Source organism: Anoplopoma fimbria, chromosome 24 (assembly GCF_027596085.1).
Source record: "Anoplopoma fimbria isolate UVic2021 breed Golden Eagle Sablefish chromosome 24, Afim_UVic_2022, whole genome shotgun sequence".
Taxonomy (NCBI): domain Eukaryota; kingdom Metazoa; phylum Chordata; class Actinopteri; order Perciformes; family Anoplopomatidae; genus Anoplopoma; species Anoplopoma fimbria.
In genome coordinates this window covers 6,806,465-6,825,701 of record NC_072472.1, presented here as the reverse complement: position 1 = coordinate 6,825,701, position 19,237 = coordinate 6,806,465, and the positions used below count along the sequence as shown (strand labels likewise).

The 19,237-nt window shown below is 40.6% G+C and overlaps 2 protein-coding genes across 2 annotated transcripts in view; one reads left to right on the top strand and one right to left on the bottom strand.

The window, feature by feature from the left end:
• Positions 1–272: 272 nt before the first annotated feature.
• Positions 273–19,237, top strand: part of capn5b (calpain 5b) — a 30,937-nt gene continuing 11,972 nt past the window's right edge. Inside the window, exons 1-3 of the mRNA XM_054626163.1 lie at positions 273–437; positions 10,253–10,384; positions 18,750–18,958. Coding sequence (XP_054482138.1) covers positions 273–437; positions 10,253–10,384; positions 18,750–18,958 — 506 coding nt within the window. The remainder of the gene's footprint in view (positions 438–10,252; positions 10,385–18,749; positions 18,959–19,237) is intronic.
• Positions 15,414–15,896, bottom strand: ompb (olfactory marker protein b). Its single transcript, XM_054625395.1, has one exon. It carries the CDS (start codon positions 15,894–15,896, stop codon positions 15,414–15,416), a length of 483 nt encoding a protein of 160 aa, XP_054481370.1.

The following is a 19,237-nucleotide window of genomic DNA, read 5'->3' as shown; positions in this document are numbered from 1 at the left end:
ACCGAGAGCGTCCACTGTTAAGGTTTTAAAGTCCGCCGGATTCTGCTGTCAGTCAGCTGTGTACGAGGGAGTTGAAGAGAGTATGAAGTGTAGGGAGGGAAACTGGTTTCAAAAATGGCCCATGGAAGGTGGATACTTATTATAAAGAAACCATTATTATGTGATGAAATACAGCGTTTTATAAAAGTGTGATTCTATGGTGCGTAACTATGATATATGATATATAAGTCTGGTCTGACCCATGTCCCTCCTCATCGTTTCAGGGCTGCAGTATGTTCACCTCAGTGAAGGCCTACGACGGGCAGCAGTACTCCACCCTGAAGAGGCAGTGTTTGCAGAGCGGCCTCCTCTTTGAAGACCCCCGATTCCCGGCCATCGACGACTCTCTGTTTTACCAGGGCAACAGGATCGGACGTGTGGTCTGGAAGAGGCCTCGGGTAAGTCTGTGTTTGTGCAGTTAAAGAGTTTCATTCATGGTTTTAAGGCTGCTGATGGATCTTTCTGACCATGATCAGACCCCAAAAAGCTTCCAAATATATAGTTCAGTATGGAAGTTAGCTCATTACACAACTAAGGCTTAGTTAATCTGATGGATTCCCATGTGTCTGGGACAAAATCACAATAAGGTGTTTATGTATTTCTATATTTGAGATGTAATATATTTTAATTAAAAGTTTATGATCTTGTTGATTAGCTGCATCATATCTGAGGTGAATAAAGTGCTTCAGCAGAATAATAATAGCAAAGCATTTCATGTAAGGGAGGCAAAGTGAACAAAAATAAACTGATGGTTGCTAAGGCACAGCCATACTTTATGTCACTTCATGCATCTGAAGCGAATGAGATAGAGATCTGATAGACCTTTAAATCAGAGCTAAAGCTCCTTTCATGTGGAGAGTTTGAAGACCTCTGACAAAGGATGTTAATAATTACCTGTTTAACCGTTATTCAACAATTACAGTTTTGACAGATTTATTGCTAAAAGTTAGAAAATTATTTTAGAACATAAAAAAAAAAAAAAGCTGAGCAACTCTTGGAGGAGCAGCTCGTCACTAAAATGAGACTAAATGATCCACCTGTAAAGGTCAGCTGACCTTAACTACAACTACTGGCGTTGTTGCTAACTTCGGGGCTAATCCCCTTTCACTTTAATCATCAGGTGGCAAGCAGTACACTAGAGCTTGACTTGTGTTCTCCCTAAAGCACAAGTTCTGCCAAGAACACTTTTAGCTGTACACTGTTAGCAACGTGTGCGATGGTTAGCACAAAGAGAGGATTGGCAAGAGTCAGTTACAAATGGCGGGACTAAAAGACCCTCCTGTGGGTTTTAAGTTAGCAATGCTAACCCAACTCCTCATCCCCGCTGCTTTCAAGCAGCCTTTGGACTCAAAAGCAGAACATGATAAAACAATTAAAGAAGAAATTGGCATTAACATTTGCATAAAGTCAAGGTAGAACTAATTTAAGCGAAACTCTCTTTTCAGTTTTATAGCCTATTACCTTTTCGGAAACCTTTTTGGTGTTCATACAGTGTAATACAGAAGTGTTTTTAATGTTTCTTATTTGTATGATGGAAATAGTTTACTTAAGTTCACGGTGCAAATGCTACTTCAGTCCCCAGCAGGAGGATTGTATCCGTCTGGGGCATTAGTAAAGATTGTTCTGGGATTTGCATCTCTATCTTTTTCCACCACTGAGGAGTTTGCATGCCTGGTCAGTAGTCATCACACTCCATTCTTTAGTCTCTCTTGTATAAGCCGGTACTGTATGTATATTTCAGTAGCAGATGATTTCAGATGCAGGGCCTCAGGATTTAGTGAGCCGACTCCCCTGCCACTGTTATCCCCCTCACACAGCAGGCTGTGGCTCTGGATGGAGTAACCTCCTTCTGCCTGTGTGCCGCTGCAGCAACAGCCAGCGTGCATTGCCATGGAAACTGGGTCACAGAGATTATATGTTTTGGTCTGTGCTGATGTCAGTCATGCAGACTGAAAACTGGAAGAAGTCGAGAGGAGAAAAAGCAGGAGGAGCTTCTTTTTCATTTTCGTCAGGACAGGATTTGTGTCTCCACTGACAGTGGTTTATGTCAGGAGGTTAGAGTAGGAACCCTAAACAGGAATATTTTTAAAGCTTTTTATTGAAGCACACTTACTGTATGGAAAGGTTGTTGTGCTTACAAAAACAGCTTCATGAGACTTTATTTACAGTAATGTGAGAAGATAAAGGTATGTGATGAGTTGAAATAGTGTCACTCAGACAATATCAGGACAATCTCATGTGGAATTTCAAAATTAAAGCCCTATTCAATTTTATATATGAGCTGTGTTCAGATCAGTTTACTAGAAGGATCCCAACATGATCATACGCATCAAAGGGTTAAATCAGACAGTTCTGTTTTTGTAGAGAAAATTTGGATATACAAGTGATATTTAAGCATTAAGCCTTTTTTCTGATTAAGCCTTTTTTCTGATGCTGTTTTCTGGTACTGATTACATGAAGACAACAACAGGGTCATGTCATATAAACAGATAAACAAATACTCGTAGAAAAACAGGTTTATAGTGCTGCTAGAGGTCTGCAATCCACAGGGAACCTTTAAGCTACATTAAATGTACATAGATTTAGTACTTTAGGGCTACAACTAAAGATTGGTTATTCTGCAGATTATTTTCTAGATTAATCGTTTGATTTGTAAAATGTTAGAAATGTCTATCCCAGTATTTTTTAGTCCAAGGTGATGTATTAAAATGTCTTGTTTTGTCAGTCTAAAGCCCAAAGATATTCTGTTAATGAATGAATGAATTAATGGATGATTTAAAACCGTGAAAAGCCGGAAAACTCCACATTTGAGAGGCTAAAAAAACGGAATTTTCAGCCATTTTTGCATGAAAATGTACTTTAACAATGAATCAATTATCAAGATAGGCGGCAATTATAATTGTTATTTATTTTACTGTTGATCGACTAAACTACTTCCTGTATTAGTACTGAACATTGACGCTGTAGAATTGTCCAATATGGAGGCAATCTATATGCTGCGTTCACTCAACAAGCGACCCATCGACAGGGTACAAGTCAATGTAGGCCGGTGACATGAAGCCACAAACCGACGCCCGACACTTGTTGTGCTTGACACTCTAGAACAGTGGTTCTCAAATGGGGGTACGTGTGAAGGCACTCCAGGGGGTACTTGAGATTTTTAAAGAATATATTTAAAATTAGCATCCATTCAAAAATCCTTTCAAAATAGTTATTTAATAAATATTCAATAAAATATAAGTGTAAGTTCATGAACTGAATTCAATGCCACAATGCAATCTTCAGTGTTGACAGTTTAATAAATCAGACACTGATGGCACAGCGCTGTGTATTCCATCTTTTTTCAACCAAAAATTCTTTGCGCTGCTGAAAAAATATTTCACAGGGGGTACATCACTGAAAAAAGGTTGAGAACCACTGCTCTAGAAAATTAAAGTTTGAACCGTTGTCGCTCATATGTTTTTGTTTAAAACTAAAAATATCAAAAGAATAATACTGTAATAGTGCTATTTAAATGATGCGCTTATTCCACATACATTTGCAAGTCCTAGTCCGACTCTCATATGCTCATGCACGGGTTGATAAACGTGTGAAAAGGGGCGATATGGAATTTATGTCAAGTTGCAAATTTAAGTGGACTGGTGGGGAACCGACTGTCCTGAAGGACTCCAGTGATCCGGTGATTGATGGGTTTCCTAATATTAAGAGTAGTTTTATGTTTTAGCTCTGCTCAAGTGTTAGATGTAGATCTTAAGATAGATGAAGATCTCTATAAATATCTAGATGTAGACATACATTTCCGTGTCAGCTTTAAAAGACTGGAAAATATCCTCCTCTCTAAAAGCCTGTCAGCAGCGGTCTGATATGTAGCAGCGAGTGGACGCTGAAAGGAATCCAATCATTTTCATGGATCTCAGCATCCCTGACAGTTTCAGCTCTTACGAATTCTGCATTTTTCAATATCCACCAGCAAAAACATGGCAGTGATTTTGATTTTTTTTTTTTCAGTTAATATAGATGTATTATGGAACCTGTGATCAATTTGCTTTTTGTCTGAATTCATGATATGTATATAGATTTTATAGATATAGTAATTCATGTGGAACATATGACAGTAACCATTGGCCAGGTCCATCTACACCAATTCATAAAGCAGCTGTTTGTTGATTCAAAAGTGGCTCACCATTTTCTCTTCATGTGAGAGGAACAGATAACAAAATGATCACAAAAAAATCACAAATTTCACCAGCTTTCAGTTTATTGAAGTTCAGTGGCTAAAATTAGTTTTGCTGCTGCCCGCCCTCAACAGCCGTTCATTGCTTTGCTGCTGTGCTGATACTCCTGTCTGTTTCTCTTAACTGGGGGCGTACTGATGGCCATCTTTAATCACATCTCTTTGTCTTCTGGTTATAATGTTTACTAGGGGTGTAGCAGCTCTGAAAATCAAGACTGAAATTGCATAAAATGGCACAAACGTCCATGGTCTTGTTTGGCGTTTCAGTCTCCCGTGAAGAGCTCTGCTACCTGTTGAGCTCTCATTACTGTACGTTACGAGGTCTCAGGATGGCTGCTCAACTTGTAAATGTACTAATGGATGAAGTGAATTGTCAGTAAAGTGTAGGTTGGTCCTTTTTATTTCGTTAATTTATGTGAAGTTGATTTATACATTTAGTTTACCTCGGTGTTCTTTATTGTTCTTGAAATGTTCTTTTAGTTGATTTCATAAAACCCAGACATTTCCAACGATGTGACGGATATAACGATGGGAGAGGTCGTGTTGTCAGTGGGAGGTTGAAGGTTCATAACCTCCCCCTCCCCCTCCCCCTCCCTCCAGAGGTTGTTGTGCTCGGTGTTATCGCTGCCCAGAATGCGTTTAGGCGTTATTTATGGCTGCGATGATGAAGTCCCGGTGGCGGAGCATGCGAGCATAAAGAGCAGGCTCTAATAAAATGATCCTCCTCTCTGTCTGTCTCACATTGTCACTCAGCCTGTCCGTCTCCCTCCTGCTGCCCTTCTCCTCCTCCTCCTCTCCCCCCCCATCGCTCCCATGTCTTCCACTGATTTGTGTTTATTTATGTCTTGACTAGGCTAGGGTGGGGCCATATGACGGTACAAGCTGTGAGACAAAGGAAAATGTTTTCTATACAATGTATACATGGGAAACATCCATTTCATGTTTCTGAATGTATCAGCTTATTTTGGGCATACAGTTTTGTCATTATAACATTTCGTTATAAGTTAAATTTATTTACAGTGGGCCATTGACCCACGTAATTATGTATTTGGATTTTAAGCACTGGTATTAGTTAATTACTACGTATCAGTATTTAGGTACTTGAAATGGTAACAGGGAGGAAAAAGTTGCAGTAGCGCATCCCTATAACTTGTAAATAAATGTTAAGGACTGCTCTATGGCAATGTTTTAATGACTTGATTTGTTTCATAAATGTGATGCAGAATCTTGATTGTTGAGGTATTTAAAAGTTTACCACAACTTGGTTCTTATTTTCTGATTATTGGCCAGTTTTGATATTGTACTTAGTTGCAAAGATCTGGGAACGCTGGAATATCGCTAGAAAGAAGTCAGACATGAGCTGTCACAATCAGACAAAAAGAAAGGCTAGTCAGCTTCAAGAGAAAAACTTTTTAAACTTTTACCCAAGCAGACAATTGTAAACATCTATCAATGTTTACAGACCAACTTCATAGTTCACCTTTGAGCTACTGTGCTTACTGAAGTTTGTCTGTGAAGTGTCGGACTCTTACCATCAATCAGGACTCATCTTCAGGTTTATTTATGGATAAAATGGTACAGATACTTTTATAGATAATTTGGCTTCAAAGTAAACTGAATTCACTAATTACTTTGATGAAAAAACATGTATCATAAACAATAAAAAGCTGGTCAAACCAGAATCTTCACAAAATCACCATATATATATCAATATCATATTCATTGTATTCAATATCGTTTCATCAATATAACATTTTGATGAGCTGGTCACGATTTTATTTTGTAGCTAACATGAGCGTAGCGACGTAGTGACGTGATGAACACCCCTAATGAAAGTCTTAGTGGGGTTAAGAAACGCAGCCAGAGAAGAAGAACTCTGATGTGAACAAAGCAGACTTTCAAAAGTTTTTAAAAAACATTGGCTTTGCAAATATCCTCAAGGATTCATACAAAGCCAAAACTGAATGTGTGTTTACACCCGACAAGGATCTCTGAGTTCAAGCTGCTAGATTCCACTTATTGTATCTTGTCTTTTGGTGCTCGTGGCTGGTTGTGTGACGGGTTGTGCGTTTGCTTGTGTGGCTGATGGATGGTGCTGAGGACTTCTCAGTAGCTGGCTAAATGATTAGGCTGTGCTCAGCCACAATATTCACATTACTTCAGTGTCTGCAGTGCCGGGGCCGGGATCGATACTCTATTACTCTTCCACCTGAGCCAATCCCTGGACGGCAGCCCACCACAGGGAGCCCCTCGCCGCTGCTCAGACTCCACCGATCAATGCTGCTGCGGACAGGAGGGGAAAAAACGTGATTAGAGATCTTAACTCTAGCACCGGTCAGACAAGAGATCCAAACATTGTTCCACATAGTTGTGCTGACCTGCACGTACGGACGCACGTTTGAGACGGGAAGTGCTTCAGTGCTGGTCTTTGTAAGGCGAGAGGGGCTGCCGGTAGAGACCGGAGGCCTCCAGGGAGCACTGCAGTGGCCTCTGCTTCTGATTAGAAGTTTGCTTTTGCAGCAAGCAGCTTTTTGCAGAGTCAGCAAATTACTGACCTTTATGGTGTCCTGTGTGTGTGTGTGTGTGTGTGTGTGTGTGTGTGTGTGTGTGTGTGTGTGTGTGTGTGTGTGTGTGTGTGTGTGTGTGTGTGTGTGTGTGTGTGTGTGTGTGTGTGTGCATGCATGCTTTTTTCTCCCACACTTGAACATGCGCCCATAGTGTGTTTATGCTGTGATCAGCATTTATTCACATACACATGACTTTAGAAGGCTGGCACTGGTGTTCATGGGTAAAGCAGGACGGGTCAGTAGAGCTTTCACACGGCTAACACATACAGACAAACACGTTCACACTCACGTTCACACCTACGAGAAGAATGTCTCCACTCTCCACTTCATCTGCATGTATTTGGACTGTGGGAAGAAACCGGAGCTTATAAAGGCTTCACACAGAAAGGCTGCAGCTGGCTGATTGCTGCCGTGGGTTTCTAACAATTGATCCACTTTGATGCTATTACAGTAATCAGTATCTACATTTTCTACTCTGTAAGTCTCTTTAATGACTTTTAAAGACAAAGACAACGTAAAAGAAGTTGACACCATATAAACACAAAGACCTTTCAAGAATGAAAGCAAAAAGAAATGGATAAAAATATCTACTATAAATGTATATATTCATAGAAAGTGGGGGACTAAGGATCGCACTTGAATGCATTTCTGATGCACATAAACACAAAAGTCGGTCTAAAGGTTGAGACGTAAGCAAACCATTTTGTCCAGTTCTCAGCAAATGCATCGTTCAGGTTCTCAAGTTTAAAATCATTCTCCCCATCACATAAATATTGTACACCTGGTCAATCCATGTCAACACTGGGCATAAAAATAAATGAAAATGTTTTGCATCTTTGTTCTCACAGAATCTCGAGATCTTTACATTTTTCTTTGCTTAAATCCGTCCAAAATTAGGAAAATACAGTTTTTCTTTCTTTCAAGATTTTTGTTTTTGGTGATCTGCAGGCTGCAGTAAGAATTTAGTTGTTCTGTATTTTATATTAGGCTGGTGTTAGCCTTTACAATTAAAGATCTGATATTTGCTTGTTTGATTTTATTGAACATCATTCACAAAATCAATAGGTCATGATATGACATTAAGATCAAATGCTATGATATGAAAGGACAGATGAATATGTTAAACCATATTTTTCCAGTAAAAAGTTTTTTTGTTTTTCTAGTAAACAAAATGTCTCTTAAAAGATTTTCAAAGTTAAGTCTAATCCAAGTTAGTCCACATACAGAATATCCATACTTTACCACTGTTAATAAATTCAGATAATGTAGCCATGTTTTAATGATGTATCCATTATTAAAAAATGGCTACATGTAATTATTTTCATTCTTAATTGATCTTTTGATTATTTTTTTCAAGTCTTAATTGTTTAACCAAATCTTCAGTTTCTGCTACCCAAGAGTCTTTAAATTGTGAACAATTTTATAAAACAACATTCCAAAACCCAAAGATATTCAATTTACAATGATATGAAATAAAGAAAAAGTGGCAAATGTTCACATTTTAGAAGCTGGAACCAGCAAATCTTTGGCATTATTCATAAATAAATAAATTAAGGACAATAAAAAAAGGGATAAAAGGGCAAAGACATACACAAGGGTTATATACTTATGCTGGCAGCTGTCTCTCCTTTAACAAAGAATAGAAATGGTTGCCAAGTCGCATTGAATTTTTCTGATGGACCCTCTAATGTTGTAACTGATTTTTCTCTAGATGGAGATGACACATAACCTCTCTCCTCCATTGGCCATATCAGTTTTCAATAAAACAGCAGTTGTGAACGTAGTCCCACTGTGGATGTCCGCTGTGTGTATTTCACATGAGTAAATGCTCATGTGTATCCTTCTCTCTCTCCCTCTTTCTCCCTCTTTTACTTTTCTAACCCTAGTTGAGTGCCGCAAGTGTGTAAAGATAAAGAGCTGTTAAGTGGTGCTGTGCTTTCCGTTGTCTGTTGAGTAATGGCCGAGGTGCCCATCGACCCGCCGGTCCCATAAAGCAGAGGAGAGGAAAACAGACAGACTGTTCACACCCAGAATGCTGCCAGCAGAGATCTGCAGGCTGCAGTAAGAATTGAGTTGTCCTGTATTTTATATTTTGCGGGTGGTAACCTTTACAATTAAAGATCAGATATAGGCCTGTCGCTGAAATGATGGATACGAGTGATTTTATTGAACATGATTTGCAAAATCAATAGGTCATGATATGACATAAATATCAGATGCTATGATATAAAAGGACAGATGAAAATGTTAAACCATATTTTTGGACGATGCCCAAGAGAGCTTGTAAACAAAACAAATTTTTGGACATTTATTCAAACATTGTCTAAGCATCTAGGTTGTCGTTTTTCCCACGGCAACGGTTGACTAGGAAAAGAGATGGTTACTTCTGTGGTGTGCAAATGTCTGAAGCACATTATAGCTCGAGATATTCTGCAAATTTTTAATCCCCATGTCATTCAACAAGTACATAGCACCGGCTATCTACCATTAAAGATTGAAGAAGTCTGTTCCTTTATAATATTAAACAGTTCGGAAGACCCATCATTCTGTTCAGTTTGTATTTCACTATGAAAAACATATTATATTGAGATATTTAGTCCATTTTGAAGCAGTGCAAATAATTCTCACTCTTTTTGAGAGCCTCCCCTCGTTTGTGACATTTATCTGAAGTGTAGCTATTGTGTGTAGACAAAAGAGTAGAGGACAGGGTGTTCTCCCCGTTAATGGCTAGTGTCGGCCCACAGCCTGTAGTAGTTCATCCCACACATTATCACAGGAACCACAGGATGTCTGATTGTGTGTGTGTGTGTGTGTGTGTGTGTGTGTGTGTGTGTGTGTGTGTGTGTGTGTGTGTGTGTGTGTGTGTGTGTGTGTGTGTGTGTGTGTGTGTGTGTGTGTAGGTGTGTGTAGGTGTGTAGGTGTGTGAGTCCTGCCCAGAGAGAGCGGCTCATTGAGCACCATGTTGTCAGCTGTAATAGAGGTCCGTCTGTACACATTGTGGCAGAAAATGGACCGCAACGCTGCCGCCACAGGAAATGTGATTTCATAAATGCATGCAGCCCTCCCACACTTGGGCAGAAGATCATGAATATGATACGTGGGTGCATCGGGACAGATGGTCTTTTTTTCTGATTCACGCATTTGCCTCAAAAACCCATTTAAGCTCCTCTATGTCTTGTACACACTATATTCATATATGCTATTTCAAAGACTTTTTACCCTGCAAAGAATACATATATATATATCATTATTTCAACCTAGAATGATTTAAAATACTCTTGGCTCAAGCACCTTCAATCCTACTCTTGGGCATCCTAGAATACTTTATGCGTCAGCTTGACTTTTAAAATGTATTGTTATTGTCAAAGCTGCAACATACTAAACTATTCTGGCTCTGTCTTTGGGCGTGTAGGAGCTGTGTGAGGACCCTCACCTGTTTGTGGATGGCATCAGTGCACACGATTTACATCAGGGACAGCTGGGTAACTGCTGGTTTGTGGCGGCATGCTCCAGTCTGGCCTCCAGAGAGTCTCTATGGCAAAAAGTAAGTGGATTTTTTTTGTGTATATGTTTATTTGTTGTCTTTTCCTTCCTTTTTCTTTGCGTTGTTTTTAATTTTTGAGCACCAAGCAAGGATGCTTAGTGAATCTTATACGGGTGTGTCTTTGGATTGCCTCACGTCATCTGCGATGGTAAGATTTTCACAACACAAGTCACAACTTTAAAGAAATACTTAAAAATGGTGAAAAATATTGGGAAATACTCTTATTTATTTTCTTTCCGAGGTGTGAGATGAGTAAATCAATATCATGTCTGTTAAGTATTTGAGCTGGAGACAGGGCAGGGTTAGCCTAGCTTAGCATTAGGACTGCCAACGCTGAAACCGCCTGCCTGGCTCTCTCAAAAGTGAAAAGGGATGCCTGCCAGCATCTCTAAAGCTCACTAACAAACTTTGTTTAATCAATTGTTTATTTAGTCTGTATACAAGAGAAGTGTAAAAAAGTGTGGTTGGAGGACTTGCATGTTCTAACTATTTCTTAATGAACAACAGCTGGATGCAGTCACATTTGTCAGAAATGCTTGCATTATGTCTCATAATGCTAACAATACAAATTAGAAAAAACTTTTTGCTCTTTTGGTGTCCACCGGTTGTTTGCTTTAAGTAGAAGAAAACCACACTGTATGTGCGAAATCCCTGATTCTCCCATTTTCTTTACGGCCTCTGCTGCTGAGTCAACATGCTCAGTCGGCTGAACAGTTGCTTAGAGGGACACTTTCATGTCAGACATACCAACAACAATTTTAACGAGGGTCGTGCGGTGGATGCCTCTACAACCATTAACAGATAATTAATTGAATTATTTGAAAAAAATAAGCTAAGATCAAGCTAATTAACTAATCTACTTTTTAAATAAAGTGTTTGAAAAGAGGCAACACTTAGCGAGGATTATTTCTAATAGAGAGATATTAGAAAGGAGTTTTGTATGTACTCAGTTGTATTTATTCCATATTAGTGTTTGAGTGTCCATTATGGACCATTATGATAAGAAGTAAACACCACAGGACTCATTACAGCACCACAACGCCTCCTTGGTCTTAGCAGACCCCATCAGTAGAAGCCAGATCGTTGGACTCTTAAAGTACAGTCTCTCAGGACCGGCTGAAAGCACCAAGGCTAGATGAATATCCTGGATTCTGTCGGTAGTGAATGTGTTTTTATTACTATATCTAACCAGGCAGCAGGGGACTATTTACGAAGTGTTCAATGCTAGAAAGGGGGCGGGCTCAGAGGAGAGAGGCCGGTGTAGAGGCCATGAATGAATATTCCATAAACCATCAAAACTGAGCTAAATAAAGCAGGTTTTACTTGATATTTTAGGTAGCTAGCAGTAGCAGGACAGCTGGCAAGCTCATAATTACTTTACATGGAATCAGGTCACTCAGCAGATCGAAGAAATGTCCCCTACCAAGCTGAATATGTTAGTAATGTTAGTAAAATGTCTCTTAACTGTAAATATCTATACTCAAACCAACAAAATACTCCCAGATGTTGACATCATCCTTTTTCATTTCCAAGTGAACTTACCTTGTAACCTGCCATTGTTCACAAAAAATTACTTTTTTTTGTTGCTTATCTCATTCAGGGGCTTTTTTCACGTTTGATTTGAGAAGGCAAAACTGTCCTAATAGCCAGTCAGCTATATGTAGGTGAAGTGCTCTGAGAATATCTGCTCATAACTTTGCTCTCCCCTGCCTCTGTGGGCCGCACCCAAAAATTGCCACCGCGAGATCATTCACATGTCTGGGCATTAACTGGGAAGCGTTGCCAGTTTGCCTAACTTTGCATAAAGACTGGAATCAGCTTGCTCGGCTCTGCCCAGAATTTTTTTAATTTGCTTACCAAAATTTGCAGTTGCCAATTTAGTATAAATACTGACAGGCCAAGTAAGAACTCCCATCTGGTTTGGTTTGTTGTAACCAAATGAGGAAAGAAAAAAACGAATGTAGATTGGCCCGACAAAACCACTATTGCGAGCTTCCGTCTAAAAGTGAAGGTGTCATATTAATAAAAAAACTAGTTAGAACTGTAGGTAGCTCTGGAGTTTCAGTTGTCAGGAGTATTGTGAAATGATCGTTGGCATCCATCTTGACAGAGGAAACAAAGTGATTACAGAGGTTTAATGGGATTTGAAACAAGACGCCTCGGCTCGTTGTAGCGAAACGCTGGATTGTGACAGTCTGCTCAGAGAGAGTGTGTACATATGGGTATGCTTGCACAGTATCTTTCCCTCTGTTTACTCTGTTTCTCTAGCTTTGTTTCATAGAACAAACGCACACAATCATAATCACCAGCTCCATATCCAATGAGCAGCATGTTTACTGCTTAATTTACTTTATTTTCTTTGGGGGATACATTCCTTGTCATTTGATTTCTTGCGATGCTGCTTAAGGCTGTCAAGTCAATTTAATTCATAAAGCTCAATATCACAAATTTTCTTGAGAAGCTGTACAATCTGGAATAGAATACGACACCTTCTGAAAACTCCCCAGAAAAACTTTTTTAATGGGAATAAATGGAAGAAACCTCGGGAAGAGCAACAGAGGAGGAATCCCTCGCGCTGAACGGACAGACTTGCAATAGATGTTGTGGGTACATAATAGACCAACATAATAGAATTACAGTATATACAAACAGGATTACAAAATTATAGATATAGAGATATAGATAATGAAGAATAGGGACCTCCTCTTCACCATGGACACCAGGAAAGGAGAACAGCTACACAAACACACAAGAAGCGTAACTGAATCCCATTATTCACAAAAGTTAGGAGAATGAAACAAGAGAAAATAGGAAAGGCTGAATCTCCTGGGAGACGGAGATCATAGAGACCGCACCGACTGTCTTGAAACAGTCAGTTTCAAGACAGTTCGACCTTTGTTTTGGATTAAGAAAGAGACATTTTGATACCAACTGTCAGGTGCACTTTGGTGAATCAGAGTGCTGTTGGCTCTTCCTACTGTAGAGTGGAGTAGTTCGACACTGGGCTGTTATATTCTAAGGTTGCAGCTGGTTAGCTTAGCTTAGCACAAAGACTGGAAACTACTTCTAAGTCAGGCATAGGTATATGCTTGAGTCTCTGCCCATCACCCCCCCATAATAAAAAGCAAAGTATTGTTTTTATTCCTCTTTTTTAATCCGGATTGAACAAACAAGTACTGGTAGATGGATTTTGTTCCTATTGGACAGAGCAAGGCTACCTGTTTCCCCACTGTTTCCAGTATTTATGCTAAGCTAAATGTATATTTAATGGGAAGATATGAGGTTGGTTTCAATATTCTCGTCTAACTCTCCACCTAAAAGCAAATATTATTATCTCCCAAACTGTCAAACCTCTTCAAATAAATGTTGAATCAATGCAGCCTTCTTTAACAAAATGAAATGTTGAAAAGACTAAATTGAAAAGACTGTTGAGTAATCCGAAAGGAGAAAAAAAACATGTTTTAGTGCCTTATATAATTTTCCTGCAGGCTGGATCTGGCCCACAGCTCTATAGCTTAAGACCCTTTATGTATGCTATTGGTTTGTTGTTTGAAATTTGACCACAGCTGAGGAAGGTAGACTTCCTATCTGAAGCCAGTTTGTTAGATCTAAACCATAGTGGAAGTGTGTTTGGTAAAGCAGCCTTTGTGCAGAGGCTCCCGTGTTGTTGGCCACAAACGGTCCTTCCTATGAAAGCAAAACAAGTGTTGGTCCAACTCTCACTGGAGCAGATCGTGTTCCCCAGTGAGACCTGAGTGCTGTTACTTCAAAACATTGTTATTTTGTATTGCTTTTGTTGGTGTTAATTACCTGCAAAAAAAAAAAGAGCCTCTCATTTGGATTTAGAGCTGTTGTAACTTTTGATTTTGCCTTTTTTAGATATTTGTAAGTACTCAAGGCAGTATATGTTTAGATGTGAGTGCATATTTGTTTACGTCAAATATACTCTAACAAATATTCCTGATTTTGCCTTTCTTTGATCCTTGTAATTACACAAGGAAGAATATGTTTGTGTTGTCAATGTATATTTGTTTATCATCACTTAATAATAAGATGACTTCAGGGCGAATTTCCCTCAAAGCTAGTCCATTTGTTAAGGCTAATTCATGCCTGTCAAATAGTGACAAAAGGACACATACCAATGAGGTCACTCAATGATAATCTATTTATGCATTCAAGGCTGTAGGCAAGATTGATTTAATTCAGACTCCTGAGAATGTGCAGCGGTAGACTCGTTTTTTTTTTTGTGATCATCAGAGAATGGTTTGACGGTTCAGGTGGCAAGTTAGTTACATGCTTTCTACCGATGACAAACGAGTCTAATACCTCCTGACATCTCAGTTATTTTCTTCTCTCTCACACCTCATCTGACACGCGGCTTCTCATTCACAGTCACAGTTAGTGTTTCATCCGCCCGTCGCAGAGTGGAGCATGGAGGCTGAGAGATGAAATCCACATGCCTCCCCTCTGTCTTGTTTGTCAGGGTCACCATGCAAGACGGAGACGGATGAGGCAACGGGAACCTGTTCCCACGTCCACTGGGGAATATACTCAAGCACGTACACACAAGTACACACTTGTCTCTATCCATTATCTCACAAGGGACTCATTTCTACCAAACCCGTCAGGGCTGGCTGTTTGTCAAAGAGGAGCAGAGGGTGAATAACATTTTTGCTGAACACGAGCTCAGAAAATGACAATGTTCAGACGTTGGTTAAGAAAATGCAGATACACCTTTTTGATTTATTGTATTTATTTGTATTTATCTATATTTAACATCATAGTATACAAGGATACAAAGGTCAACAAGTTCAGAAACAGAAGCAAGTTTTATGTAAATGAGTTTGGTTGCAAAAGGAGGAGGGCATATTGTCCTTACGGGTTGTCAGATGATGTGATATTGAAGGCTTCTTCTTCTGCTGACCCTCAAGATTGAGCCATCAAGACAAAAAAAATGCAGATTTAACCTAAAAAATAGCTTTTGCTTCCTCAACTGCAGGCACGCAAGTAGAGTTTTTAGGTGGAAGTCTCAACAGTCCACTGTGAAGGTGATGGAGCAGTCGACAGTGTGAGGGCTGCAGCCGTCTGCAAACGCAAACAGGAAGTACATCCCCTTCCTTACCTTAGCGAACTCTGCGATCCGCTCGCCAAGCTCGTGCGCGTCCGCCTCGTAGCACTGGACCGGTGCGTCGCTGGCGTCGCCCGGCGCCCTCCAGAAAACCCCGGCGGGGTCCAGCAGCTGCCGCTTCATCAGGTGGGTGAGGTCGGGCGTCCAGAGCTGAGAGATGGCCATGATGGTGAGGCGTCCCGTCTGGGCCAGCCCCACCGACCACCGCATGAACCCAAGGGACTGTTCGGAGAAGTCCAGTCGGTACACGGCCTCGTTGGGCAGCAGCAGGCGTTCGCCATCCTGCCTCTTCTGGCCTCGCTGCTGCAGAGACTGAACCCGCAGGCGCATCACCTCCGACAGACTGTTGTCGGGCCGGAAGGGCAGCTCCAACTCTTTAGACATGCTTGGACGGCACAACGCAGGAGGCTGAGAGGTCGATACCAACTGCAAGGCTGGATTAGATTGGCAGCTATGTCGAAACTAAGCGTCTTCACTTGGTGTCTGTCCTCCTCCTTCGTTCCAGTTACTCTTATGCATGTGTTTACGTCTTTGTGGCGTCGATAGGAGAGGGCGGGTTTTACACAGAAGTACAGATTAACAAAGGTGCTAGGCAACAAGATCTAATGACATTTGTAACCCTTGAACATGGTTTGCCCTCAGGGAGCCGTGGCAGTGTTTGTTCCAGTTTAGTTTGTCTTGTGTTTTAACTTGGCTACAGGTCTTTAACACCTGACCTGAGGTAACATATTACCAAACTCCCGGAGGTATGCATGAGTGGCAATTTAAATGTGAATATGAAATCTGTTTTGTAAGAGTAAGGTAGCCCCTTTAATGTTGGCACAAGGACTCTGTCAGGTGAGGGGAAGGAGGAAGCGGTGAGGGGAAAGCCTCCTTATTCCCCGCGGGTTGCCTATCGACAGACAGCAGGGGAAGCCGAGGAGCCTTCTGCTCGTGTTTCCGGTCAGTCGTCAGGTCGCTTACCTACCAGAGTGCAGTTGCTGCATAGCGACACTTGGCCCAGATCGTAGCTGAGATAGATGGAGGCTTCTCTCTCTCACTATCCACGGTGCAGAGTCAGAGAGTAAGCAGTAGCGAGCTGGGGGTGCAGGAGAGAGTGCCTCCCGAAGGATTACAAAATGACTCTGAGGTTTCTGTGGTGCAGTGCTTTGTTTTTTTCCTTCTCCCCCCCTCCTCCTCCTCCTCCTCCTCCTCCTCCTTTTAAAGGAGCTGTTGCTGCCTCACAGAGCCGGTCCTCCAGAGAGGCCAGATTCTCTCCATCAGCAGAGTGTCACCTCCTGTAGAGAGGTATGACAGGAACTGCTGTTCAGTGAGCGCACCTTGACATCTCCAAGCACACCCGCTGGAACACTGTCACTTAATTCACACGTGAGGTCGCTCACTGCATCATTTGCCGTTTTTTATTGGATGCCATATTCGTACTGGTAGAGTTTTTTGTTTTTTTTACAGGCGTCCTTTCGCAGGTCGCCTCTATGTTGGGGGTTCTGTTATGACACTGAGTCACAGTGGGAACATGGGCAAAGCAACACGACATAATGCAGAAAAATAATTAGTGTGTTTCCAGCAGCAACGGGCAGCTGTTTTAAAAGAAAAAGGCTCTGATGAACCCACTGTGCACTACCTGTTGGCTGCAAAAGCAACAATAGCTGATGTATTGTGGCAAAATCAAGCCTGTTGAAGCCAAGTTGAAAATTAAAATAATGTTTGTCAACCTAACTGTTAAAAAGTAAAACAACTACAAGAAGAACAACAAAGGAAAGGGCCATAATAAATAAATAACTATTAAAAAAATGAACTTATTAACAACTTAAAGGAACAGTGTGTAAGTTTTAGTGGCATCTAGTGGTTTGTGGCAGGTTGCAACCAACTAAATACCCCTCAGCTCATCCCCTCCCTTTACAAGCATGTTGGAGAACTACGGTGGCCTAAAGGTATGGATAGGTATTTTTAAGATTTAAGTACAACTAGGAGCTACTCTTCAATCAATACTCTGTTTATATTCATGAATAAATCATTGCTTTTAAAAACATTTGTAGAATTTTTAAAACAAATCAATTCTAAACAGAATTAAAAGGTATTTATAATTTAGATTAGACTTAATATTGTTTCTAGAGTAGCAACAGTTATGTTTAAACAACAAAGTCACAATATAAAGTTATTCATATCTTACTGGAAACTAATCTTGAATGTCAATATAATAAATCACATTTGTGAGAGAAGTTTATAAAGATTGATGAACAGTCATTCTTCTGTCCTCTGCCCCCCTTTGTCCTCTGTCTCCTGTATCCTTTGTCTCAGCCAGCAGAGAAGTTTACAAAAAAAAGAGTTTTTTTCCGATTGTGCGTGCTGTGCTTGTGTAAACGTAACGGCAGTGGCTGAGACTGCAGACAGAGCCGATTGAATTAGGTTTCACTTTGGTTTGCATGTCCGTGCTTGTTGTTGATGTATTGGCTTTTTACTCGCAAATATTTTATTGCACGTACAGTAACAAGCGCATTTACAGTCAACTCAATTATCCTTCACTTCACCTGGATCACTTGACCACAGCGGCATCTCTGCTCGCACTTCATGTGTGTGTGTTTGTCAAGGACCAATCAAATGGCAGGGCTGGCAAACTGCTACTGGCACAGCAGGACATTTCATATCCCACGACATGACTGGAATACAAACCTAACTCATTTCAGTCAGAGATTTTAAATCAGTCTCGCCTATTTTTAAACATAAATAAAAGAGTATTGTCATGTGTTCAGCCATATATTATTTGTCTCCAGTTGTCTGCACAGAATGGTTTATACTGCTATGTGTTTTGTTTTATTTAAACTCTTCCAGCGATTGGTCCATTTCTGTTACCTGTGTTTGTTTTAAGATTTTATGTGAATGTGTTGTATGATGTATACCTCTTGCAAAATGGAGGCTGGGTTATGCAGGTTTCATTGGACCACAGCAAACGCAGGCAGCTGAAACACACACACACACACACACTGCAGTTATTACCTCTCACCCATGTCCTATTACAGCTGGATTTATGACTAAGAGAGCCAGGGTGATAAATCTGCTCCCTAATCCTAAATGCATCAGCAGACATGAGGGTACGCTGTCTCAGTCTGGCAGCCCACTCCACCTTGACATTATTTATGCTCCATGGCCCACCGGTTTGTTTGGCTTACCTGCCCTCTGCTCTTCTTCTTCCTCCTCCTCCTCCATCCCCTTCCTCCCCTCCCCATCGCCACCCTCCAGGTCATTCCCGACTGGAAGGAGCAGGAGTGGGATACAGAGAAGCCAGAATCGTATGCCGGGATTTTCCACTTCCGCTTCTGGCGCTTTGGTGAGTGGGTGGATGTGGTGATTGACGACCGGCTACCGACAGTGGACAACCAGCTGGTCTACTGCCACTCCAACGACAGCAACGAGTTCTGGAGCGCCATGGTGGAGAAGGCCTACGCCAAGTTAGTATGAGTGCCAACAAATATACAGATAGTGTTTTACAAAATGCCTGAAAAGTAATTATTAGATTTTTTTAAAACACCGTTCATAATCTCTCTAAATTAAATGGTCTCATGCTTAAACAAAGTCCACATACAAAGGCAAAATAGACTAGAGGACTTAAATATTATGTAAATATACATTAAGGCCACAACTGAAGATTATTTAACATTCAACTGATCATTGATCATCATCATTTTGTCTATAAAGTATTTGAAAATAGTCAAAAATGTCCATTCAAC